This window comes from Lytechinus variegatus, chromosome 4, assembly GCF_018143015.1.
Source record: "Lytechinus variegatus isolate NC3 chromosome 4, Lvar_3.0, whole genome shotgun sequence".
NCBI lineage: Eukaryota > Metazoa > Echinodermata > Echinoidea > Temnopleuroida > Toxopneustidae > Lytechinus > Lytechinus variegatus.
Window position 1 is genome coordinate 52,139,600 of NC_054743.1, and position 26,573 is coordinate 52,166,172.

The 26,573-nt window shown below is 35.8% G+C and overlaps 1 protein-coding gene across 1 annotated transcript; it reads left to right on the top strand.

Annotated features, from left to right (window-relative positions):
- Positions 1 to 300: 300 nt before the first annotated feature.
- On the top strand, positions 301 to 24,273 carry LOC121414293 (UBX domain-containing protein 11-like). The gene is made up of 14 exons (XM_041607420.1): positions 301 to 439; positions 3,607 to 3,701; positions 4,034 to 4,077; positions 5,840 to 5,980; positions 6,597 to 6,691; positions 10,451 to 10,505; positions 11,408 to 11,490; positions 12,776 to 12,908; positions 13,889 to 14,112; positions 14,525 to 14,602; positions 19,596 to 19,803; positions 20,563 to 20,666; positions 21,443 to 21,681; positions 23,758 to 24,273. The coding sequence occupies exons 2-14, from the start codon at positions 3,631 to 3,633 to the stop codon at positions 23,885 to 23,887; spliced, it is 1,605 nt and encodes a 534-aa protein (XP_041463354.1). The 5' UTR covers positions 301 to 439; positions 3,607 to 3,630; the 3' UTR covers positions 23,888 to 24,273.
- The last annotated feature ends 2,300 nt before the right edge of the window (positions 24,274 to 26,573 follow it).

Genomic DNA, 26,573 nt, shown 5'->3' on the forward strand with positions numbered 1-26,573 from the left:
GAATGTAAAAATGACCCAAGTCCACCAGAAAAAAGGCCCCGTCCACATTAGTAACGTAAATCTTCATCCGGGATGTTCATTGAAATATATACAAGAAGATGGTCCTGTGATGTCTTTTTTGCAAATTGCCAAAATATAAAAAAAAATCCCGATATTCGAATAGTGACCTTCTTTGGACTTGTGCCTTTTTTATATTCATATACTCATTTAAGATTCCGGGTTACATAAAACATTGTTTTTTTTTATTATTATTATTGTTTTAACAATTTTTTCTTTTCTTTTGGGGACTTGAAGCTTCGGCAACACCCTAATTTGCTGCCGTTGCTTGGAGAAGACAGACGCCATCCGTCAAAATAAGAGAATTTAAACCAATTTATTTTGTGCGTGTGTTGATTTGTTCAACATCAGAACGTCAGTGTTGAAATCATTGATTTTTCATGTAAGTAAATATGCATTTTCCTTTGTTTTTCCGGGTTCCAACGTGCCAATTTCAAACTAAAAGCCCAGGCACTAGCCACTAAAAGCACCGGCACTGCACTGCACATAATAACCCGGCCCAGGGTCAGGGAGCTCCGGCCCGCTTCGCGTGCCGGAGCCCAGGACTCGTCCGTGTTATACGAGGCGGACATATGCTCTCCAAAATGGGATAGAATGGGGTCGTAATAACACTCAAAGGGGGAAAATATAAATTATGCGTTTTCTATTGATTGAAGGTCGATCGTGAGACACAGACTTGACTGAATCCTGACATCGAGCCTCGAGGCACAAACTGGACCCTCAAAAAAAATGGAAAAGTTCTGTCTCGTTTGTTCTCCTTCTGTCAAAATTGAAAACAAAATGAATGGCTGATCGATACCGAGAACGAACGTGACAGAGGTCTAGCTTTTCCTTTTTTAGGGTCCAGTTACTGTTTCTGCCTCGATGTCTTCTGTGTCTCACGATAGACCTTCATTTATAGTGTTAAGTGCATAATTTATATTTATAATTATATGGCTTTATTCCATCAAATTTGGAGCAGAATCTAGTGCGTGTAATTGTCCATAGACATGATAGACATCAGTTTATTTAGTGAGTAGGGTCTGTGAGTCAAGACTAGTCAAAATCTCAGCTGGTAGATACTCCTTCTGGTGTCGGTGCTTCTCGCTAGCATAGCTGGAAGAGGTATTGACTAGTCTTGAGGACGCAATGATGATGTTTTTTATATACTGTCATATACTTCTTCATCATTGACATCTTGAATCCCTTTCCATAGAGCCTTAAGAGAACCAAGTAAATACAGATGGATTCCCCTTGGAAATCCATCTTTTTTATTAAAAATCACGTAATTGGTCGTGATTTAATTTATCTCTAGGCCTACACTAGAAAATGCGTAGGAAGGTTTTTAAAAAAAAGGTGAAAAACAAAGGTTTCTTACCAGACCGATGTCGTGTAGACCCCTCGATCCACATGTAATACCGATGTAAACAACGCAATGGCGTCGACCCTTGAACCGCTTATGTATTACTAGGTATGTTGCAAAAGCGCCCTCTAGGTGCATTCTGAATGAGGCATTGAGTGTGCTGGCTAGAAATGCAGGGCGACTGTGGGGGCATTGCTTTGTATTGTTTTTGCATGTGCAAGGAAAGGTTATTGCCCATGGCATCATTGTTTTTACGTAGTTGAATGTTTATAGCAGCACTCTAGACTTGAACAAAAAAAATCATTCGGTGATCTTGGGACTCTGTGTGCTACTGGAACTTTGGCCTTGCTTTCAACCTCTTGCTATTCACATTTACAGGTTTCATACCACTTTAAAAGGTATTCATACCGATAGAGCAACATTTTAACTATATTGTGGTGAAATTTTAATGAAATCTACCGACGCCAAGTGTGTTTTTTTATATCCCTGTTTCGGCGGCGGCTGTTATTTTTGGGAGTGTTTTGGGGCACTTCCATATGTAAATGCATGGGCATTGCCATTTTCTATTAGTGCACCTTGGTCCCTGTTAAGATCACAACTTTTGGTTTAAAAAACAAAGGAATACATAAGAATTGAATAGGCGATTTATATGACCTTAAAACTACAATAACTTTCTTATTTCTGGGGCTATTGAGATAAATGAGGTGTTAAGTTAAAGGTCTTGATGAGCCCTAAATGATGCCATGAAGAAAACACCTTATTTCTGAGATTTATTTTTTTTGCAACATACCTAGTATTATGTACTTCCGATGCACAATGCCTTTTTGAAGAACAATTTATAGATAAAAATATTATTTTACAAATAATAAAATATATTACGTGATTATAAATAATTAGCAGTATTATGTCAATTATTTCTAATCACGTAATATATTTTATTGTTTGTAAAATAATATTTCTATCTATAAATTGTTTTTCAAAAAGGCATTGGGCATCGGAAGTACGTAATACATAAGCGGTTCAAGGGTCGACGCCATTGTATTTGCGTTGTTTACATCGGTATTACATGTGGATCGAGGGGTCTACGTGACCTTGGTCTGGTAAGAAACCTTTATTTTTCACTTGTTTTTCCCCTTTTTTTTACCTTCCTATGCATTAGGTGTAGAAAGGTGTAGAGATAAATTAAATCACAACCAATTACGTGATTTTTAATAAAAAAGATGGATTTCCAAGGGGAATCCATCTGTATTTACTTGGTTCTCTTAAGGCTTTATGGAAAGGGATTCAAGACGTCAATGATGAAGAAGTATATGACAGTACTGTATATAAAAAACATCATCATTGCGTCCTCAAGACTAGGTCTTGACTGCAGATAAAACAAGGTGAGTTCGAGTCCCAACCAAGGTAAACAACAGTAAAAAAAAAGTGAATCTTAAGTGAATGAACCGGAAGTCTTCACAATCTTTCGTTATTTTTGGTGGGGGGTGCATATGGAACTCTTTCCGGATTGCGTCCCATTTGTATGCGTGTATCTCAAAAAGAACTGAAATTTTTGCCCCCGATATTTCTACTTCTAAAACATCTAGCCCAAAATCATGTAAATTGGATACAACTTCATTTCCAACATTTATGTGACATTGATTTCATTTTTAAACAAGAATTCATTAAAAAAAAACTAGCCTTGAGGACTCCATGATGATATTTAAAAATATTTTGACATATACTTCTTCAGCATGGAGCCTTGAACCGCTTCCCATATATGTATAAGAGACACATGTAAACAAAGATGGATTTCCCTAGGGAATCCATCTTTGAAGATAAAAATCATGTTAATGTTAGTGAGTTTATTCATTTTTACACCTTCATATGCTTAATGCGTATGAAGGTTTCAAAAATTGGTGAATAAAAAGGTGAAAAATTGAAGGTCTCTTACCAGACCGATCTTGTGTAGATCCCTCGATCCGTTTGTCAACAAAGCAAATACAATTGGTCAGACCCTTGAACCGCTTCGTTATGACGTACCTTGATTATCGATGTTACAAAATGCCGTTTTGAAGAACAATTTATAAATAAAAATTATTATTTAACAAATACTAAAATTCAAAGAGTGTTTGTGAATAATTATCATTATAATGATTATTTTTAATCAAGTTTCAAATTCTATTAAAAACTATATCTCTAATGTGAAATCTCTTTTTCATCTTTAGTCAAATACCGCCTACTAAGGAGCAATGAGCGATCCATCATCGAGTCTTAGAAAAAACAAGAAGACACCTTTGCCGGGTGTGAAGCAAGCGCATGGGTGAGTATATCTAATTTTGTTACTTGTAGATGGTGTACGTAATAGAACTTTATGTGTTGTAGTTTAAAAATGTGTTATAAGCAAAGTATGGTTGCATATAATGAAAAAAAAAATTATAATGGAAAATCAATTTGAACTAGTCTGGATCCACTAAAAAAAAGGAGTAAGGCCCTCCCTTTCCATTTCTCGGGGGTGGTATCCTGAAATGTAAGTTTCCTTTGGAGTAGGTTTTCCATTAATATGTCAAAATATCTGTCATTTCTTAAATATCTGTTGTGTTTCTTCTTTTTTTTACACCCACCCCCCCCCCTCGCCCTCTCAATCCCTTCTAGGCAAAGGGCTGTACCATTTAGGAGTCAACCAGCTGACTTTCTGGGTAAGTTATAATGATGATGGTGATGATGATGATAATGGCAATAAAAAATCTTTGTTTCAAGCAAGAAGTTTTTTATAACTGGTGTAATGATAAGGCTAATATTTGATTCAAGCAGGTTTCTATTTGCAACAAAATTTGTTTAAAGGTCAAGTCCACCCCAGAAAAATTTTGCATTGACTAAATAGAGAAAATTCAAACCAGCATAATGCTGAAAATTTTAATCAATATTGGAAGTAAAATAAGAAAGTTATGACATTTTTAAGTTTTCCAATAGTTTTCTCAAAACAGTGATATGCACAACTCAGCGACATGCAAATGAGACAGATGATGATGTCCCCCACTCACTTTATTTTTTGTTGTTTTATTGTTTGAATTATACGATATTTTATTTTTTATGATTTGACAATGAGGACCAACTTTACTGAACCATATAGTATTAAGGGAGGAATTATTCATTGTTTCACCTGACAATGAGGAGAAAATTAGAATATTTCCTATAATAAAATACAACCAAAAAAAGTGAGTGGATGACATCATCAGTCTCATCATTTGCATACTGACCAGGATGTGCATATAATTATTTTGTGAAATTAAGCAAAACTTTAAAATGTCATGACTTTCCAAATTTCAAATCAGATTTTGATGAAATTTTCTGTGTTATTCTTGTTGGATTTTTCTCTTTTATTCACACCAACTTGTGTTATATAAATAGAATACCGGTTTGTGTTTCTGCCAGTTTCATTGGAAACTGAAAGGCTGCTTGTGTTGAAAATATAAGAATAGCACACACCCTGTTTTGCAGAAAAAAAAACACATGATTGGAAATATAAATACATGTATCAAAGCTGCATTATATCCAGAGATTTGTTAATTGCTAATACTGATGGATTCAATTATTCAAAGTTACAGTTCTTCATTGTACAAAGTGGATGCGGTATTTTTGGCTTTAATAATTAGGCCTCCAGCAAAGAGCCCGTACTTCCAGCAAATGAGGAATTTATGATGAAATGTTATGAAAATACATGCTTAGCTGGTAACCATATTATTGTACATGTAGATCTAAATTGATCTGAAAATTATTTCAATGAAAATCCATATTTAATTGTTTGAAATAGAAATCCTCTGAAAATTCACATTGCCCAATTGATTGTGGGTCCAGCAGCCACAGAGCAGCCCCAGATCATAGTTGCTTTAATCGTTGAATGCCAAACAGGGTAGGAGCAACTCCCTTCTTTTAGCATCTTTTGGTCTGACGTGGCCAAGATCTGGTCCATTTACAGACCCTCTGTGAAATAATGGAATCTATAATTATAAGCTGAAAGTGGTCACTGTGATGATCACATACACTGATAAGCATACATGGGACAGTGTTATTATTTCTTGGAGAAAAGAAGATCTAACACCTGGCAAGAATGTCTTTGTCAATTTCTTTATAGCAGTTACACATTTTGTACCCAGAATCACTTGGCGCATTCATTTTAGACACAAACACTTTGCTGGGTCTTGTATTAGATTCTGTCCAAACTCATTGCTAGATAGATTCTTACACACTCAAGGGTTCATTACATGCCGCCCCGCACAGAAAAATCAAGCCATAGAAGTTGTGTGTTGTGGACACCAGAAGTGGGATCGCAGCACGCGCGACCCACTAGTTAGAAATCCACTGCCAAACGCGGTTCATGGTGTGAGGTACCGTTAGTATACTAAAACTAACCTCACAATACGTGTGAGTGATTCTTGCCATAACTTTTATGTTTAATAGCTCCATCTGACTTGGATGACTTTGAAGATGTTCTCAGCCGTACCTCATCCAGACTCTCCTCATCAGGTAACAAGGGTGATCTTGGATCAATTCATAAGGGCCATCAACTCCCAAAGATAACTCAGAAAGACAAGAAAAATCGTGAGTATAATTTAGTGTCCTTTGTTTAGTTTTTTTGCGATAAGGTAAACAGAAGTGATTTGGGTAATTCAGGAAGAACAGAGGCATTCAAGAAGGAGCAATTTCAAGATTTTGAATTATGAGAGATACAGCAAAAATCATGAAAATCTAAGCAGAATTTAAGAAACTAAGTAAGACAATCAAGCCTGTTAGCTGCATTTAGCATGTGTTTCCCAAGCTTCATCAGCATACTAGTACATGAATATGTAAAAACCTAACTTTTTTCTAGGATTTTCACTTTTGAAACTTCCTCTTTTATTATCTTTTATGAATAATGTCACAGACAATCACAATTTTTTTTTATTAATACAGAAGTGCACTCAGTTTCTTTTTATAAAGTGGAATACTAGGGAGTAGGGACATATAATGCCTGATTATTGTCACTGAATACTCAGTTATCTGTGAAACTTTACTTTGATTTATAATTCTTGTTGTTCATGTCTTCTTTCTTTATTTCTTTCTTTCATTCTTTCTTTCTTTCATTGCACCATGAGCTGTACATCTGCAGTAGATGTGGATCTGCAGAGTGGATTTGGCACATTATCATTATTAGAATGTTTGTTGTTTATTTTGCTAGCTCCTTCCGATATTGATCTGATGTCAAGTATGATGGGCCGTATTTCCAAGCTTGAGCTTCAAGTCAAGTACTATGCCAAGGAAATCATTGAAAAGGTCAGTGAATTTAAAGGACAAGTCCACCCCAAAACAAAAAAAATTGAATAAAAGAGAAAAATTCAACAAGCCTAACACTGAAAACTTCATCAAAATCGAATGTAGAACAAGAAAGTTATGTCATTTTAAAGTTTTGCTTAATTTCACAAAGCAGTTACATGTATATGCACATCCTGGTCGGTATTTGCAAATAAGGAGACTGATGACATCATCCACTCACAATTTCTTTTGTATTTTATGATATAAAATGTGAAATATTCTAATTTTCTCCTCATTGCCAAGTGAACTGATACAAATATTAATTCCTCCTCAACATGTGGAATTAGCATTGTTTAATACTATATGAGTCAGTCAAGTTGGTCCTTATTGTCAAATCTGTAAAAAATAAAATATTGTATAATTCAAACAATACAAAAGAAATAGTGAGTGATGAGGGATATCATCTACTGACTCATTTGCATATCACTGAGTTGTGCATATCACTGTTTTGTGGAAAAATAAGTGAAACATAAAACTGTACTAATTTTCTTATTTTACATCCATTTTTTGATGAAATTTGCAGCGTTATGCTCGTTTGATTTTTCTCTATTGATTCAAATAAGTATTTTTTCTCGGACGGACTTGCTATTGACTCATGTGATTCCCATATGCCCTGCAATGAATTTACCTGTTAAATACTGATAAGGTAATTGTCATAGACCTGTGCTATAAAGGAATCGCCTAGTTCCAGTAGGCGTATGATTAACCTTTTGACTTTGATTGTAAATGTGATTTCCATAGGTACAATTACAGGGATCATTGGTTCAAGGAGGCAATGCATTAGTTCAAAAGTTTACTCAATGATCAAGAAGGGTTTGAAAAATCAATGTAAAAAACGTTACACAGAGAAACCGGATTTGCAAAGGATGCGACAATCTGTCGTTAGAAAGTGATGGCTCATTGGTGTTTGGCATTGGCATGTTGAACGTTGTGCCCCAGTGGATAAGTCTTCTGGCTTTGAAACAGGGTCGTGGGTTCGAATCCCAGCCATGGCGTAATTTCCTTCAGCAAGAAATTTATCCACATTGTGCTGCGCTTGGCCCAGGTGAGGTGAATGGGTACCCGGCAGGATTAATTTCTTGAATGCGTGAGCCCTGAAAGGCAGCTCGAGCTAAAGCCGGGGTAATAATAACACCTTGCCTTGGAATAGAATATTTATAGATAGATGGCGCTATATAAATGCCTATTATTATTATTTATTTGAGCATCCTATCTGAGGGATACAGTGTTTTCCATTCTAACATAGATTGTGTTTCTGAAACTGGGGAAGGGCACACAATGGAAGCTTCAGTTGTCTGCTGCTGATTGATTTTAAACCCACAAACTTTGTTTCGACAGGTTTTACTAACTGAGCCATGTCGCTTTATGTCTTAACCCTACATGTATATATAGCCTGGGCTATTTTGAAAACGTTTAGCCCAGGAGGTCCCTACCTCAGATCTTGGTTGTTGATTGCAGGATCACGATGAACATTGGCACTCATGAGATAATTTCCCGGATTAGTTAGGGTTGAACATTACTTTGTATCCTCTGTAAAAGGTGCTATACAATTTTTTCTCAATATGTAACCATTATCATTTTTGTTACATGTACATTGTATTATTCTAATTGTTGTAAATTTGTTACTCCCAGCCATGTGGTTAATTTTTCAATTGAAAACATACACGGCCATCACAAAACTATTCCATCCATGCTTTATATTTCATTTTATTCATGAAGTCATGTGTTTTGACACTGCTTTCTTTTGTGTCCTGTGTTATGACACTGACTGTGCTTTCTTTTGTGTCCTGTGTTATGACACTGACTGTGCTTTCTTTTAATTTGTGTCATGTGTTATGACACTGACTGTGCTTTCTTTTGTGTCCTGTGTTATGACACTGACTGTGCTTTCTTTTGTGTTCTGTGTTATGACACTGACTGTGCTTTCTTTTAATTTGTGTCATGTGTTATGACACTGACTTTGCTTTCTTTTGTGTCCTGTGTTATGACACTGACTGTGCTTTCTTTTGTGTCCTGTGTTATGACACTGACTTTGCTTTCTTTTGTGTCCTGTGTTATGACACTGACTTTGCTTTCTTTTGTGTCATGTGTTATGACACTGACTGTGCTTTCTTTTGTGTCATGTGTTATGACACTGACTGTGCTTTCTTTTGTGTCATGTGTTATGACACTGACTGTGCTTTCTTTTGTGTCATGTGTTATGACACTGACTGTGCTTTCTTTTGTGTCCTGTGTTATGACACTGACTGTGCTTTCTTTTGTGTCCTGTGTTATGACACTGACTGTGCTTTCTTTTGTGTCATGTGTTATGACACTGACTGTGCTTTCTTTTGTGTCCTGTGTTATGACACTGACTGTGCTTTCTTTTGTGTCATGTGTTATGACACTGACTGTGCTTTCTTTTGTGTCATGTGTTATGACACTGACTGTGCTTTCTTTTGTGTCATGTGTTATGACACTGACTGTGCTTTCTTTTGTGTCATGTGTTATGACACTGACTGTGCTTTCTTTTGTGTCATGTGTTATGACACTGACTGTGCTTTCTTTTGTGTCCTGTGTTATGACACTGACTGTGCTTTCTTTTGTGTCATGTGTTATGACACTGACTGTGCTTTCTTTTGTGTCATGTGTTATGACACTGACTGTGCTTTCTTTTGTGTCATGTGTTATGACACTGACTGTGCTTTCTCTTGTGTCATGTGTTATGACACTGACTGTGCTTTCTCTTGTGTCCTGTGTTATGACACTGACTGTGCTTTCTTTTGTGTCATGTGTTATGACACTGACTGTGCTTTCTTTTGTGTCATGTGTTATGACACTGACTGTGCTTTCTTTTGTGTCATGTGTTATGACACTGACTGTGCTTTCTTTTGTGTCCTGTGTTATGACACTGACTGTGCTTTCTTTTGTGTCCTGTGTTATGACACTGACTGTGCTTTCTTTTGTGTCATGTGTTATGACACTGACTGTGCTTTCTTTTGTGTCCTGTGTTATGACACTGACTGTGCTTTCTTTTGTGTCATGTGTTATGACACTGACTGTGCTTTCTTTTGTGTCATGTGTTATGACACTGACTGTGCTTTCTTTTGTGTCCTGTGTTATGACACTGACTGTGCTTTCTTTTGTGTCATGTGTTATGACACTGACTGTGCTTTCTTTTGTGTCCTGTGTTATGACACTGACTGTGCTTTCTTTTGTGTCATGTGTTATGACACTGACTATGCTTTCTTTTGTGTCATGTGTTATGACACTGACTGTGCTTTCTTTTGTGTCATGTGTTATGACACTGACTGTGCTTTCTCTTGTGTCATGTGTTATGACACTAACTGTGCTTTCTCTTGTGTCCTGTGTTATGACACTGACTGTGCTTTCTTTTGTGTCCTGTGTTATGACACTGACTGTGCTTTCTTTTTTGTCATGTGTTATGACACTGACTGTGCTTTCTTTTTTGTCATGTGTTATGACACTGACTGTGCTTTCTTTTGTGTCATGTGTTATGACACTGACTGTGCTTTCTTTTGTGTCATGTGTTATGACACTGACTGTGCTTTCTTTTGTGTCATGTGTTATGACACTGACTGTGCTTTCTTTTGTGTCCTGTGTTATGACACTGACTGTGCTTTCTTTTGTGTCCTGTGTTATGACACTGACTGTGCTTTCTTTTGTGTCCTGTGTTATGACACTGACTTTGCTTTCTTTTGTGCATTATTTTGATTCTAGGATAAGAAGATTAATATATTGGAGGAAAAGATTGGCTTGATGAAAAAGTATCAAGGTGAGCGATTTTTTTTTCTATCATTTACTGTACATACATGTAGTCTTTGGCTTTTCCAGTTATCAATGTTACATTATATACCTTTGAATACTAAGACTACTACTAATGATAACTTTACCTGTCAAACTTTGTTTCACCATTATGTGATATTTAGCCAAATTCTCACATTGTATCAATATTTGATGAATGCTTCTATAGGAAGTACAACAGGAAATTGTATGTCTACTGACTTCAGCTATCATTTGAAACTCTTCTAGCCTAACCTATGACACACTTTCATTTTATGGATTTTTCTTCACTGCTTTCTTCTGTCCTACTATTATGATTCATTCCCACAATTTAGATTAAAAGGTATGACATGGTCAAGGAGGTTCATTTATTATTTATTTATTTGTTCATGTTTTATTTCAACCAAGTATCCCCTTTCAGTTAGCTAAGTGATTTACATAGGGGCCTTTAGTTGACCAACAATTGTACATGTAGAGTGTTGTCTCTTGACCAACTATTATAAAAAGGGCTTCTGAATTCCTGTCAGTTTGTCTTTGTGTAAATGAGGCTTAATTGTATGCATTTCTAATTACCTGAATCTAGTTTTGATTGGAATGGATTACCAGATCAGTAACAAGCTATTTATTTCCATATTTGCCTTCATGGAGGGGGGGCATCTATTGTAGCGTCCAACTCCAAACTCAAAAGAAATCCTCTGCGTTGATGCCCATGAAATAAAGAAATGCGGCATCATTACTTCCATACTCTGTATGCTCACAACAATATCACAAAGAACACACACATCTATACAGATGTCAAAAGATGGTTTTCTATTAAGACGTGAGATTTAAAAACTCATTTATATCATCAGCATTTGTCAAATTCTTCCTTTGTTACCTCTGTTATCTATACAGATGAACCTGACATTGAGTCGCAGAGAGTGAAGGAATTGGAGAGAAAATGTCAGAGTTTACAGGAACAGATTCAAGATATGGAGGTACATACATGCTTAGACAGCTTTGTCTATTTTCCATTTTCATCCCACATGGTCTAATTCTAGTTACTTTCAAATAAGTTTGTCTAATAGCAATGTGGTCTAAGTGGAGCATTGTGGCCAAGTGGATTAGTCTCCGGACTTTGAAACAGAGGGTCATGGGTTCAAATCCCAGCCATTGCATAGTTTCCTTCAGCAAGAAATTCATCTACATTGTGCTGCACTCAACCTAGGTGAAGTGAATAGGTACCAGGCAGGAATTTATTCCTTGAAATGCACTGAGCACTGTAAGGCTGCTTGAGCTACAGCCGGAGTAATAATGTCTGAGTACTTTGGAAGCGCATAGAGACGTTATTCATCATTGATACCTTCATAATGTATTATGCGATATAAAATAACTGTCTATTATTATGATTATGTACTGTTTAGCTCATTTATAATTTTGTCTGAAGAATTTTACAGGGGATTGCGATATTTGCAATTTAGAAAACTGAAAACTTTGTTCTCTATCATATCAAGTCTTTGTTCTCTATCATATCAAGTCTGGTTAATTGTAATGTAAGAAGGAGGTATCAATGATCAAATCTGGTTTGACTGATGAGGGTATTTTGTTTCCCTGCTCACAATATACAAGTCACCAAATAATGATCAGTTATTCAGAGTGTGTTTCAGTTTCTATGAACTCAGTTAAAATAGTCAAAAAGCAAGCTACAGACATGTGGCATGTTGCAAGAAACTGGCATTCATATTTAAATCAGTCTTAAGACCCCAAATCAAGGATAGTGGGTAGTTGCAATAAAGTTTAGCTGCAATTGAATTAAAGGACATTGACTTGATTTGGGGACTTACACTTGCTTTGTAATTGATTGTAGATTTCATGTAATGCCATGCTGTTGGAGTGATTAGATTGGCTAAAACTAAATTGGAGTGTGAATAGAGCTCAGAATCATGACCAATAATATTTGTTCCAACAACAAATCCCTCCCCCTCTTACATGTATCTGTAATTTTGGGGATATGTTTTGACTAGAAACATGGCTATAAAATAAGCATGATATATTAATATAATGTGAGTTTTCTTGAAGTTCAGCTTTTTGTCTCGCCCACATAGCAGAAGCAGCATAGATAGAATGTCAGAGATCCTTTTTTTAGATGTTCTCAGACTATTCATGGCCAGAACCACTATGCAAGAGACATATAGAGCATTTGTTGTGTAAACGATTATGTTTGTGTTTTAACTTCAAATAGAAATGGCATTCATATTTGGTTTTTGATGAATTTGTTTACAGGACTTTTTATCAGATTACGGCATGGTATGGGTAGGGGGTACCCATGAAGAAGATGAACCTAAGAGTGCTAAGGTGGATGGACTGTATCAGGAGATTAATTCTGGTATCAAGAGCCAAGAAGTCTGGAGACCAGGTATGATAGGAGGCCAGGGGCTATTAAGAGATGAATGTGGGCATTAAAAGCCCGGCAAAAAGTCACCGAGCGCTGGCTTTCTGGGCACCACTGGTTCGGGGGAGGGGGGGCATTGCTCAGTTGCTGTTGAAGATTTAGCTCGGAGTTAAAATTCCGGCGGCGACTGCTCACTTTTTAATCGCCACTCGATGCCTGGGTGGTCGCCATCCGGGTGCCGACCTAATCGAGAAGTCATCGTCAAATGATTTAGGTCAAAAATTGAACTTTTTGATCAAAGGCTGTCAAGCGCTCACCAGCCAGTCGCTGGCCAATCAGAGATAGGTCAATGATTTTGCGGCGATTTAAAGATCAGCCGGACGATTACTTAGATATAGGCTAGTGGATGACCGCCTGGGAAATGGTGGGTTGCAGTCGGTCACTGCTCAGACGCCAACAGAAAAGATCCCCTGATTTGATCCAGATTTGGCCTAGTGTATTGGGTAATCGACAGGGCACTGCTCGGCCACCGATAAGTCTTTTACAGCTCGCTCAACTTCCAAAACAATTGTTGGCGATGCCTTAATTCCAGCGGGGCCTTAGTGTGCTACTGAGTTGTGACTGAAGCCAAAAGGATAATAAATCTGGTGTGGAATGTATGGGGTCCGTGTCATAAAGACTAAAAACTTTGGTACCTCTGCCATTATGGCAAATTCCTTCGTAACAGGGCTCAACAGCTGAACAATCTAAAGGTTTCCATGGTAACAGGGCTCAACAGCCAAACAATTTCAAGGTTTCCATGGTAACATGGCTCAATAGCAAAATGAGTCCAAGTCATTGATGTCCTGTTGACTGGTCTAGATGACCTTGTTCTTCAATATTATCCCTTTCTTTTTTTCCAAATTTGTACTGTAATGTATATTATTTCCTGTAAAAAAAGTGGCCTTATCCTATGAATACTAAAATGTAAAGCCTGTTACTGCTATTTTTACTTCTCTCTTTAGGCTCATCATTGGTGTCTTCAGAGGACTGCATACCTAACTTTGACCTGCTCCTCAAGAATATCAAAGAATTAAACATCTTAGCCAGAGAAGGAGAAAAGAAGATTCAGCATACCGTTAGTGGAGCCCGTTTCAAGACGGTTGATAGTATCCCTCTTACTCTATATGCTAACGGGATCTTCATGTTTAATGGACCGTTCCGTTCTTATCAAGAACCTGAAACACAGGTTGGTATCCCTCTTACTCTATATGCTAACAGAATCTTTATGTTTAATAGACCTTTCCGTTCTTATCAAGACCCTGAACTACGTGCTAGGAGCATTATATTCACTTGCTTTACACGGGGTAAAGTAATTTGATGTACTTTCAGTTTGGTGCATTTGCTTTTGGGTATGCAGTCCAAATTTCACTAATATATCATTATTTTTCCTCTTACGCATTAAATCAAGTAAATTTATGTTGTGTATGATTTGAATAGGATTGCTAATTAATTCAATGAAGAGAAAACAAATTTGAAATACACCCAGATAATTGTAACAAAAAATACATAAGAAATTATTTGTTTTGTGCTGATTCGCTTTACTTTTATTCATCATCATGTTTTGTTTTATTTTTGTTTTGTAATGTCTCTCGTAATAGCAATGCATGGAAGATCTTATGGAAGGTTATTTCCCAACTGAACTGCAGACCAGATATCCTGATGGTGTGCCTATCAAGGTTAGTCTTATCACTAAGATTATCTCTTATTATGGTCATAACAGAGGTCAAGATTTGAATGCTATCTTTATTGTGGTAAATCCCCAAAGTTTATGTCACTATTCAAATTTTTACTACATTGTTACAATATTGTACGAATGTGTGTGTGCCCTAAAACGATTTTGATTGGAAAGCATGTTTTATTCCTCTTTACAATGATGTGTCATTTGTAATTCTAATGTTGTCATAGAGTGTAGAATGCACAGAATTGATAAATACGCAGCAACACCCTTCCTGAGTTTCATGTCACATGACCAAGGTCAAAGTTCATTTAGGGTCAATGAACTTAGACCATGTTGGGGAATCAACATCAAAATCTTAACCAAAGGTTAAGTTTTTGAAATGTCATCATAACTTAGAAAATCTATGGACCTAGTTCATGAAACTTGGACATCAGGTTAATCAAGTATCACTGAACAACCTGCATGAGTTTCACATTCACGTCACATGATCAAGGTTAAAGGTCATTTAGGGTCAATGAACTTTGGCCAAATTGGGGGTATCTGTTGAATTACCATCATAACTTTGAAAGTTTATGGATCTGATTCATGAAACATAATAGTAATCAAATATTACTGAACATCCTGTGCAAGTTTCAGGTCACATGATCAAGGTCAAATGTCAATATGGTCAGTGAACTTTGGCCAAATTGGGGGTATTTGTTGAATTACCATTGTAACACTCTATTTTATATGGATATTATATATAATTCTTTGATGGCAATATGTATAGAGTGTCACTTCAATATCACACTCCAAACAGAAAACACGGTTCACTCCAGTCATTTATAGTTAAATATCGTAGTTTAATTAATACTAGTAGAGATGATAAGTAGAGTATAGAACATTCTGAGAGTGATGATAATAAATGGTTGGAACCTCACTCGAAGGTGGAGAGGGACCCTGGAGAAAAGAACCCCGACTTATAAAAGGGTGGGCTTTTATACAGTAGAATGGAATGTCGGAATGTCATTAATGACCATAACGGACACCATATAAAAATCACATGTTACTGGGGTGATTGACCATAGGAAACACATCTCACTTGGGAGGCATAAACATGACAAGGATATATGTTTCTACCCTTGGGTTGTTAGGAATCAAAGTGTGGTTTATATCAAAGTACGAAGGAAATATTTCAAAGGGATTTTAAGTTGAGGGTTGTAATATTGGGTCTTACACCATCATAACTTTGAAAGTATGTTGGTCTAGATCATAAAACTTGGACATAAGAGTAATCAAGTATCACTGAACATCCTGTGTGCATTTTAGGTCACATGACCAAGGTCAAAGGTCAATTAACTTTGGCCATAATGGGGGTATTTGTTGAATTATCATCATATCTCTGTAAGTGTGTTGGTCTAGTTCATAAAACGTGGAAATGAGAGTAACCAAGTATCACTGAACATCTTGTGCGAGTTATATTAGTTTTCAAAGTCAGCACTGCTGCTATATTGAATCGTGTGATGCAGGTGAGACCACCAGAGGCATTCCACTTGTCGAAACATCACAGTCACATTATAGTTCATTTGATGTTAAGGTAAACAAGATTACTGAAAATGCTTTAAATGTTTCACATGTAAACATAAGATCCTTACAAAAAAATATTGATAGTTTACGATTACTATATGAATGTTCGTTGCAAACAAAATTTCATGTGATTGGGTTATCTGAAGTTTGGAATGTATCTTTTCCACAGATGTTAGGTTTACAAGGATATTCATTAGAAGTTCAGTGTCGAAAAGCGCCTCAAAGAGGGGGAGGTGTTGCCGCATATATTCATTCATCTGTACCATACAAAGTACTAAGTCCCAGCTTTGAAGTAAAACATACTGAATCCATTTGGATTGAAGCATCATTTGAAAAGCAGACATATCTTATTGGCATACTTTATAGAAAACCAAACACAGATGTATTAGAATTTCAGGAAAGTTTACTTGGTGCACTTGAAACCTTAAAAGTGGATAAAACAAAGTGCATTTTAATGGGTGATTTTAACATCAATATGAATAACCCTGGAAATACAGAAGAGGATTTTATTTCAGCTTTACAATGTATGCAATTTCAACAACTTATTAAGGTTCCGACAAGGGTGAATAATTTGTCAAGTTCTTTGATTGATCATGTGTATTCAAACTTCATTTCAAAATGTGTTTATTCAGGTACAATAAATACCGATATTTCTGATCATTTTCCCATTTATGTTATATTTGAAAATGAATTAAAGATGCAAAAGGTCAAACAGAAGATATTTAAGAGGAATTATAGGTATTATAATCAGGTCAGTTTTTGTGAAGAGCTCTCTGCTCAAGAATGGAGTGATATTGAAAATAAGACAAATGTAAATGATGCTTATGATGTATTCTTACAAACTTTTGGAGCCATTTGTAACAAACACGCCCCAATTTTGAAGTGTTCTGTTGTAAAGAAAAGGGCAAGGAACCCATGGATAACAAAAGCTATATTGAAATCAATCAAAACAAAACATAAGCTTTATTCTAAAATGATTTCATCTAACCACCAGCCACAGCATGTTGAAAAATATAAGAAGTTTCGGAACATCTTGACAAATGTTTTAAGAAAAGTGAAAAGGGAATATTACAGCTGCCTATTCATGACTCATAAAAATGACACAGGTCAGACCTGGAAAGTGATAAATGACCTCCTCCATAGTGGTAACAGTAGATCAAAGGTCACACAGGTTGAAAAGTTGTGCTCAGAATCAGATACCAATGGAGGGAGGACTCACGTTTCTTCTGCAGAGGAAATCGGACAGGTTTTTAATAACTTTTTTGTAAATGTGGGTCCGAAATTAGCAAGTAACATACAGGAAGACACTGCTGGTCGTAGCTTTAAGGATTATCTTTGTGATAAAAGTAAAGGTAAAATGGCTTTTAAACCAGTTACAGAATATGAGGTCCAATGTCAATTATTGTCTCTGAATGTAAATAAAGCATGTGGTCATGATAATATCCCAGCTAGGTTAATAAGGGATGCAGCAGATTTTATTGCTAGACCATTGTCTCATATTTTTAATCACTCACTTCATACAGGAAGAGTTCCAAATTCAATGAAAGTGGCCAAAGTCACACCTATCTACAAAAAGGGTGAAAGGGATAACCCTGGTAATTATCGTCCAATATCTGTCCTTCCATTATTTGCAAAGATTTTAGAAAGAATAGTAAATGATAGATTACTTGTCTTCTTGGAAATGAATGAAACATTGTATAAGCATCAGTATGGTTTTAGGAAAAAGTTTAGTACAAAACTTTCCTTAATTAACCTGATTAATGATGTTATCAAGTCGATAGACAATAGAATGGTTACAATTGGAATTTTCATTGATTTTAAAAAGGCTTTTGATACGATAGATCATACTATTTTGTTCAAGAAATTAGAACACTATGGGTTGGAAGGTATGCCCCTTCAATGGTTTATGGATTACTTATCTGATAGATTTCAGTTTGTAACTTATAATGGGGCACTCTCTGAGTACAGTCCAATAACTTGCGGCGTACTTCAGGGGTCTGTTCTTGGACCAACTCTGTTTCTCTTGTATATTAATGATTTACCAAGGTCAAGTAATTATTTCACTTTTAGATTGTTTGATGATGATTCCAATTTGTTTCATACATTTCAAGCTGGAAAATTTGAGATAGATCTGGGAGAAGTGACCCTAGAACTAAAGAAAGTTCTGAATTGGTGTAATGTCAATAGAGTTACTATAAATTTGTCAAAGACAAATTATATGCTAATTAGAGGGAAGAGACAGGCAATTAAGGTAAGAGAGAAAATTCATCTCATGGACACAGAGGTGCATGAAGTAGATGTTACAACATTTATTGGAGTAGACATTGATAAACATTTGACATGGAAAAATCATATTGCAAAAATTAAATTATGCATACGCAAGAAGGTTGGTATTCTATATCGACTGAGACACTTCGTACCACAAAGTATTTTGATTCTGCTGTGTAAGACATTCATACAGCCCCACATCACATATGGTATTGAAGTCTGGGGTGGAGCTAGAAAAAGTTATCTAGATTCTATATTATTAATTCAAAAAATGGCAGTGCGTGCGATAACATTCAGTACATATATGACAAGATCAGCACCATTATTCAGGGTTCTTAAGATACTTGACATTTACCAACTGTATAGATTATCTATCTGTAGTTTTATGTACGATCTAATTAATACAAATTTGCCACATTCACTGCTGCAATATTGTTCACTGATTAAACATAGATATAATACAAGGCAAAAGGAAGACGATAACCTGTATGTACCAAAAGTTAGGACAAGCTTGGGAAAAGAGTGTTTATCCTATGTAGGCACAACTTCTTGGAATGAGCTACCAACCAAAATTAGAAAGAAACCATCAAGATCAAGTTTTCGTAAAGCTATTGTCAAACATCTGTTGGAAAAATGAATTTTGATACCATCTATATTTTTTATCATCTAGATATCTTTCATATGTAAATACTGTTAACTAATTTTGTTAAATTGTTATGTAGTCATTGCTAGCGTGTACTAGTAGACTCACGATTTTCATTCTTAAAAACATGTTTCTATCTATCTAGACTAGAAGGGGCCAGACTTGACTAGCATCCATGCTATTTTCTGGTTCCTATTATCCTTGCTTTTCTATGTATTCATAAATTATTGTCTGTAAACTTGTAAAATTTGTATTATCATTGCATTGGATAATAAATTCATTCATTCATTCATTCATAGTACTCTAGCACTTAGTGCTGCCTGTGCTTGCGGGCAGTGTCGGCACCAAAGTTAAAATTTGGCCTGCTTGCTGCAACCAATAGATAGCGCACCATATTGTGAATCCACTGAATCGAAGATAAAATCTGTATGATGGTTTGAAACTATGGATTCAAAACACCTTTGTGACTTTGGGCCTGTATTTTTGTTTTCTCTCTCTCCTTTGTATTTCTAAGGTGGATGATCAGAGAGATGTTGTATTTAAAGACCAAAGAGATCGTGAGTTCTTTCCTGGTACTGGTTTGACTGTGGGTGGATGCAATGATGGACCATCCAGACTGGTACCCTCTAACCTTGATAAAGCAACCAGTATGAACAGTAGTGGACCACCAGTGAGCCAGGAACATTCACCACTCAAGTTGAGAGAAACAAGCAAGCCACCAGGTGAGTGTTTCACACAGCTGTTATACAGGCCTACTCTTGTATAAGGACTGGGTAACATAATAATTGGCTTACATCACAAGACTACTCTGCACAAAAAGTTGCATTGTGAGTACTAAACACAGCCAGATAGTAGTTGAGAATTTGAGGTGCAATTATTGAGGTTGCCTGTTCTGTCCTTTAGTCGTTATCTCAAAAGGTTAAGATTAGTTATTACTTATTATGCACAGTCAATGAGATATCACATGATGTTGGCCCGTTTTCTCCGCTTTACAAACCCTATGGTAAGTTCACTCTTTCGACTTTGTTTTTGAGGATTAATAGTTCATAAATGATTTTGAAATACATGTAATTAGCCCATTTTACATGTAGGTGTTCATTAGTGTTGTAACACAGTGGAATAGTCTTCTGATTATGAAGGTGACTTTTAACAGAGAGTTCTGGGTTCGAACCCCAGCCATAGTGTAAGTTTACTCCAGCAATAAATTGATCTACAATGTGCTGCACTCAACCCAGGTGAGATAAATGTGTACGAGCAAGAAGAAATTCCTCTTAAAAAGCTGTGAGCACCTTAATTGGTAGACTAGCTTTGCCTAGGTAACATAGCAGCGCCTTGAGCACCTAACAAGTTTGTTTTGTTCACTATACAAATACCCTATATTATTATTGTTATTATTATTACTACTTTTTAAATGTGTTTGACTTATTGATTAGACAAACTAAATTGATCTTTATTTTATCTATGTTTTCTTTTGCATGTAGTTGATCCTTTATCAGTTGATCAATTCCTTGGTAAGCTTCATCCTGTTGTATCATCAGATGGTAAGGTCATTGATGTCAGGTCTTCCGTTGCTGATTTGCTCAAGGTAAGCCTGTTATAGCATTATGGTTTGTGTGTATTTACAAAAGAAAAGGATATCATGGTTTACTATGTGGTTTGTTATACCAAAGTGAATACAACACATGAGTGCACTTTGGGTTTTTTAGCCCAGTATAATTCAAGGTGTAAGAGATTTGTTCTGTAGACAGCGGATATCTCTGTCCTTTTCCAAAGATACTCATAACCTATTCCAATATATTATGTCGGCATACCCTTTTTTTATACAAGGTACAATGAACACACTCAGTTTGAGTACCAATTTGAGTTACTTTTGCTTGAAAGGTTTTGACTCCAATGTGATTGATGTTACAAGCGTTGATTCAAAGTAAGCAGGAGTATTTGGTTAACGTGCCAGTACATGACATTTATTGATTTTAATGAGTATAAGTAATGGCTATGTGGAAAGCCCAGGGGCTATTGTCAAATGGACTATAGAGTACTCTTCCATATGGCACACTAACAAGTATTGTCCTGTTTTTCCTACCCTAAATAATGCCTCAAATATTTCATTTCCATGAAAGGGATGTAAAGCATATTCCCTTATTTGCTTATTTTGGCAAATTCTGTACCCTTTTCTATGTAGATGTGAAAACAACCCTTTTAATTTACTTGCTTTTGTAAACAAGCATGGTATCCACCCTGTGATGGCAGTCCCTCCACCGCCCTGCGCTTTCCATTATAATTCCATATTATATTGTATATAACTGGTTTCTAAGAACTTCATATTATTTTTACAGTTTGGATGTTTATTTTTCTTTTCAGGAGGAGACGATACCCAATGCTGTGACAGTAGTGGACACTCCGATCGTTCAGGGTATTAAAGAGAGAGCTATGTCAGGCAAGGCTGGTCAATCTAATCGACCGCTCTCTGCAAGGTCATCCCCAAGGAGTGATGTCGCCACGCTGCGTGTCAAATCAGAGAGTGGTGATCATACTTTCATCTTGAAGTTGAGATTTACAGACACCATAGGGGATATCAGGATGCATCTTGATAAACAGAGGTACATGTGGTTCCTATTAAAGGTCAAGTCCACCTCAGAAAAATGTTGATTTGAATCCATAGAGAAAAATCAGACAAGCACAATGCTGAAGATTTCATCAAAATCGGATGTAAAATAAGAAAGTTATGACATTTCAAAGTTTCGCTTATTTTTAACAAAATAGTTATATGAACGAGCCAGTTACATCCAAATGAGAGAGTTGATGATGTCACTCACTCACTATTTCTTTTGTTTTTTATTATTTGAATTATACAATATTTCAATTTTTATGAATTTGAAGATTGGGACCTCCTTGCCTGAAGCACAAAATGTTAAAATAATTGAATTCCACGTGTTCAGGGAGGAATGAAACTTCATTTCACATGACAATGACGATAAAATCAAAATATTTCATATTTCAAACAATAAAAAACAAAAGAAATAGTGAGTGAATGACATCATCGACTCTCTCATTTGGATGTAGCTGGCTCGTTTATATAACTGTTTTTGTGAAATGAAGCGAAACTTTGAAATGTCATAACTTTCTTATTTTACATCCGATTTTGATGAAATTTTCAGTGTTATGCTTGTTGAATTTTTCTCTTTTTATTCAAATCAAGTTTTTGTTGGGGTGGACTTGTCCTTTAATACATAAGACGTGTATAGTGCTTTTCCATCTTAATTACATGCTCAAGACACATCAGAGCAATATAGAAAGAGGAAGAAAAAAACTTACATATAATACATGTTTGAACTTTAACAATGAAAACAATCAGTCGATGTCTGTAAGAAAGCACTCTTATATAAGTATGTTTTCAGGTTTCCCCTGCAGGTGGTCACTGATGTCTGGATTTTCAAACTCTAGAAGAAAATTCCATACGGCCAGCCCTGCATGAGATAAGGCCCTTTCCCCCATGTTTTAGAAACTAGAATTTGTAAAGCTAAGGATCGTAAGGTTCTTGAGGATTGGTAGTTATGTATCAAAGACTTATTGTAACTGGGGTAAGTTCCATTGACAGTAAAAACAATAAGATCAAAAGTAGGATTTTGAAGACTATGCGTTCCTTCAGGGGCAATCAGTGAAGACTTTTCAATATGTGACTGTGCCTACTGAAATGTTTAATACAAAACACATCAAAGTTCTTGATTGCTAAACATAAATCCTTTAATGGGAACCAAAGTCTTTTAATCTATGTGCATTGACCTGTAATTCTGGTACTGGATGATATTTCAATAAAATGGAAATAATGCAGTATCTATAATGCGTGGAGGCGTCGTGGTGTAGCGGTTCTGACTCTTGCCTTGTAATCAGAGGGTCGTGTGTTCGAATCCCACCATGGCCTAGCGTCCTTTGGCAAGGCGTTAATCCACACTTTGCCACTCTCCACCCAGGTGTTAAATGGGTACCCGGTAGGATGTGAAAGCCTATATGTAGTGTGCCTAGTAATTGAGTCTTGGAACTCTTGTTGGAATGCTCCCCAGGGAGTGGAGAAGGTGCATACATTGTATGCGGGCATGCAAGGATCCGATGACCGGGGTAATAATATGTCTGTAAAGCGCTTAGAGACGTCGTTCCGATGTATTAAGCGCTATATAAATGCGGAATATTATTATTATTTAAAATATATTGAATGGTTTAAGAATAATGTTGATATGCCGTGGTATATGTTGATGTATCGCGGTAACACAATTTGATCAGAATGATGTCAATTATGTAAAGTTAGTCACTATTTATTGACCAAAAATGCTGTTCCATAGTGCTTTAAACCAATTTTGTAAGTTGGAACCCAATGCCAACCGATGAAAGCCATACTTTGTTTCCATCTTTGCTGCTCTCACAGAATTGCAGCTCATTATGAATGTATATAAGAAATTTGCAGACACGGCGATTTATCGTGTGATCAGTGATATTTTCTTGGAGAACATCTACTAACATTGAAATGAAATATCGAATACCAAAAGATAATCAGCCCTTTATTGTTAAAACTTGCAATCCCTATGGGAAATTGCCCTTTTGAATCGCAGGTGTACTCGTATTTCACAACTTTATTGTGGTAACTTTTCCTTTGTGTTCTAACTCTTTTCTTATGACTACAGGAAACCACAATCCCCGGACTACATCCTAGTTACAACATTCCCCAATAGGACATACACCAAACTGGATGCAACACTTGAGGAGAGTGGTTTGACACCAAATGCCACTGTTTTGATGAAATTAAACAGATAATACCTTGTATCCTTCTTGCCTTCATATATTTTGGAGATGAACTATGACACAATAAACACTGATAGCCAGTGGATGGATTTAATGCCAAAAGTCTTTCTTGTCTCAACTGGATAAAAATAGACAATGAAAAAGGAGAATATGGATAAGATAAACAATGTGTTGTGATGAAGCTGAAGCAAGAATATGACCAGATCTTCTGATTTAATTTCAAGGAAATAATCTACAACATTAATGAGGGGATTGACAACAACTGCTGTCTTATATGCCTCCGAACACTATAGCTTAGATTTTCCAGTTTTTTGTGATACAGTAAGTTGAAATCGTCCGTCGTCCGTCCACAATTTCAAAATGCTACTACTTCGCCATTTCAAGTCCGATTTCAATTCTGTTTGCTTTATGATAGCACTAGGTGAGGCATTCAAAACTTCTACACAGTATTTTGAAATTCATTAAATATGCTAATTTATGCGCATTTTTCAAAATTCACAAAAAATGCTACTTCTTCTTTATTTGTTGACCGATTTTGATTGTTTTGCTTCCATCTGATAGAGCTTCATGAGGTTCATTAAACTTCTACACAGAATTTTGAAATTTTGACCAGAACAATTTTTATGCTAATTTGTGCGAAATTAATTTATGCATATTTTTTAAAATTCACATAAAATGCTTCTTTTTAATATGTTGACCGCTTTTGATTTTTTTCTTCCATCTGGTAGAGCTTCATGAGGTTCACCAATCTTGTACACAGAATTTTGACATTTTGACTAGAACAATTTTTATGCTAATTTATGCGAAATTGATTTATTCATATTTTTAAAAATTCACATAAAATGCTTTTTCTTCTCTAATTGTTGACCATTTTTTACTTTTTTTCTTCTTCCATCTTGTATAACTTTATGAGGTTCACCAAACGTCTACACAGATTTTTGAAATTTTCATTAGAAAATTACTTATGCTAATTTATGCAAAATTTATTCAGAAATCACAGAAAATGCCTCTTCTTCCTCATTTGTTGACAGACTTTGATATTTTTTCTTCCATCCGGTAGAACTTCATGAGGCCCACCAAACTTCTACACAGAATTTTGAAAATTTTCAGTAGCAAATTTTTTATGCTAATTAATGCAAAATGTATTCATAAATCATCAAAAATGTTTTTCTTCTTCATTTGTTGATCAATTTCAATTTTGTTTGCTTTATATGATAGCTTGAGGTGGTGATACAAAATTTAAACATAGAATTTTGAAACTCATTGAATCTGCTATTTATTCATATATTTTCAAAACTCACAAAAATTACTTATTTGTTGATTGATTTTGGTTATTTTTGTTTCATCTGAGAGCTACATTAGCTTCACCAAGGTTCTACACAGAGTTAACAAACTTTGACTAGATAATAATTAATACTTAATTCATATGAAATTTATTCATAGATCTAAAAAAAAGGCTTCTATGTCATTTTTTCATCAATTTCAATATCCTCAGTTTATGTCACCAATATAATTCACTACAGTGTCAACTATGGGCTGAAATTAAAATTGTGTTAAATTTTGTTGTGAGATGCTGGATGAGCTCTACATCATTGATGTTATAGTTATTCTCTTTAATAGTTTCCTTATTTCGAGGTCAATTCTTTTTGTTCAAAATCGAAAACAAACCAACATCGGATTTCAAAACACAATATGCCTTTGAAAACTTGATTAAATATCAAATACAATAATTTAATTCCAAAAGGCCTACTTCAGGCAGAGCGGCTCTTAACGTAATATCACAGCTGCTGTTTATCATCTAACCCTAGCTCACTCTCACCTTGACTGCGGAGGTAAAATGTTACATAAGAGAGATTAAATTGATCATGCAGGGTTGAAATAGCTTTGAAATGAAATATCTTGGATCCTCTAACAAGATTTTTGTTAAGGGGTCATGACACCACAGTTCATAGCCTGAACTGCGGTGGGCTCCCCAACAAGGGTGCGACTTAATGTACAAAACACCGAGTGACATTTTCCTAAGACTTTCATTATATTAAATTGCTTTGTCATACATGCTATTTATAACACCAGGGGTCAGTTGCAGAAAGAGTTGCGTTTAAACGCAAGAAAAAAATCAATGGCAAGTCCCAAATGCGCGCTGTTGATTGGTTGAAAATCAAGTTACGCAGGATTTTTAGAGTTGCAAGAAAGAACACTAAATTTGCATTTTAGAAAATTAGAAAAAGGAGACCACTGCTGATGGTTGTTGGAGGTATTATATTTCCAGGTTGTCTGTCCGTCCGGTGTTTAATCTGGTGGTACATGTAAGTCAATTGATGTCACACTCACTGTTTGACTCAAACAAGTATGTTCCAAGTACGCAGATAGGAGTGATAATGATCTGATTAGTTTGAGGGATTTCAAGGTCAAAGGTCACATTTCTCATTATTATAAACATTGAAATATCTTGTTCTTCTTTTTTAATATTCGAGGAATGATATTAGATTTTTGGTTCAAAATGTTATTGTTTGAAGTTCTGCAAAGGCAGATCGAGGCATAGATTTACACTGCGTGCTGCCGGGAATCCATCTCTTTCTAATAAAAAAACAGATTTACACCAAAATGTCCTTCTTGCCATCATTCATGTGAAAGAAAAATATAGATACTGGAAGTAAGTGGTTCAGGGGGCTATTTCATAAGAGAGATTATTAACATC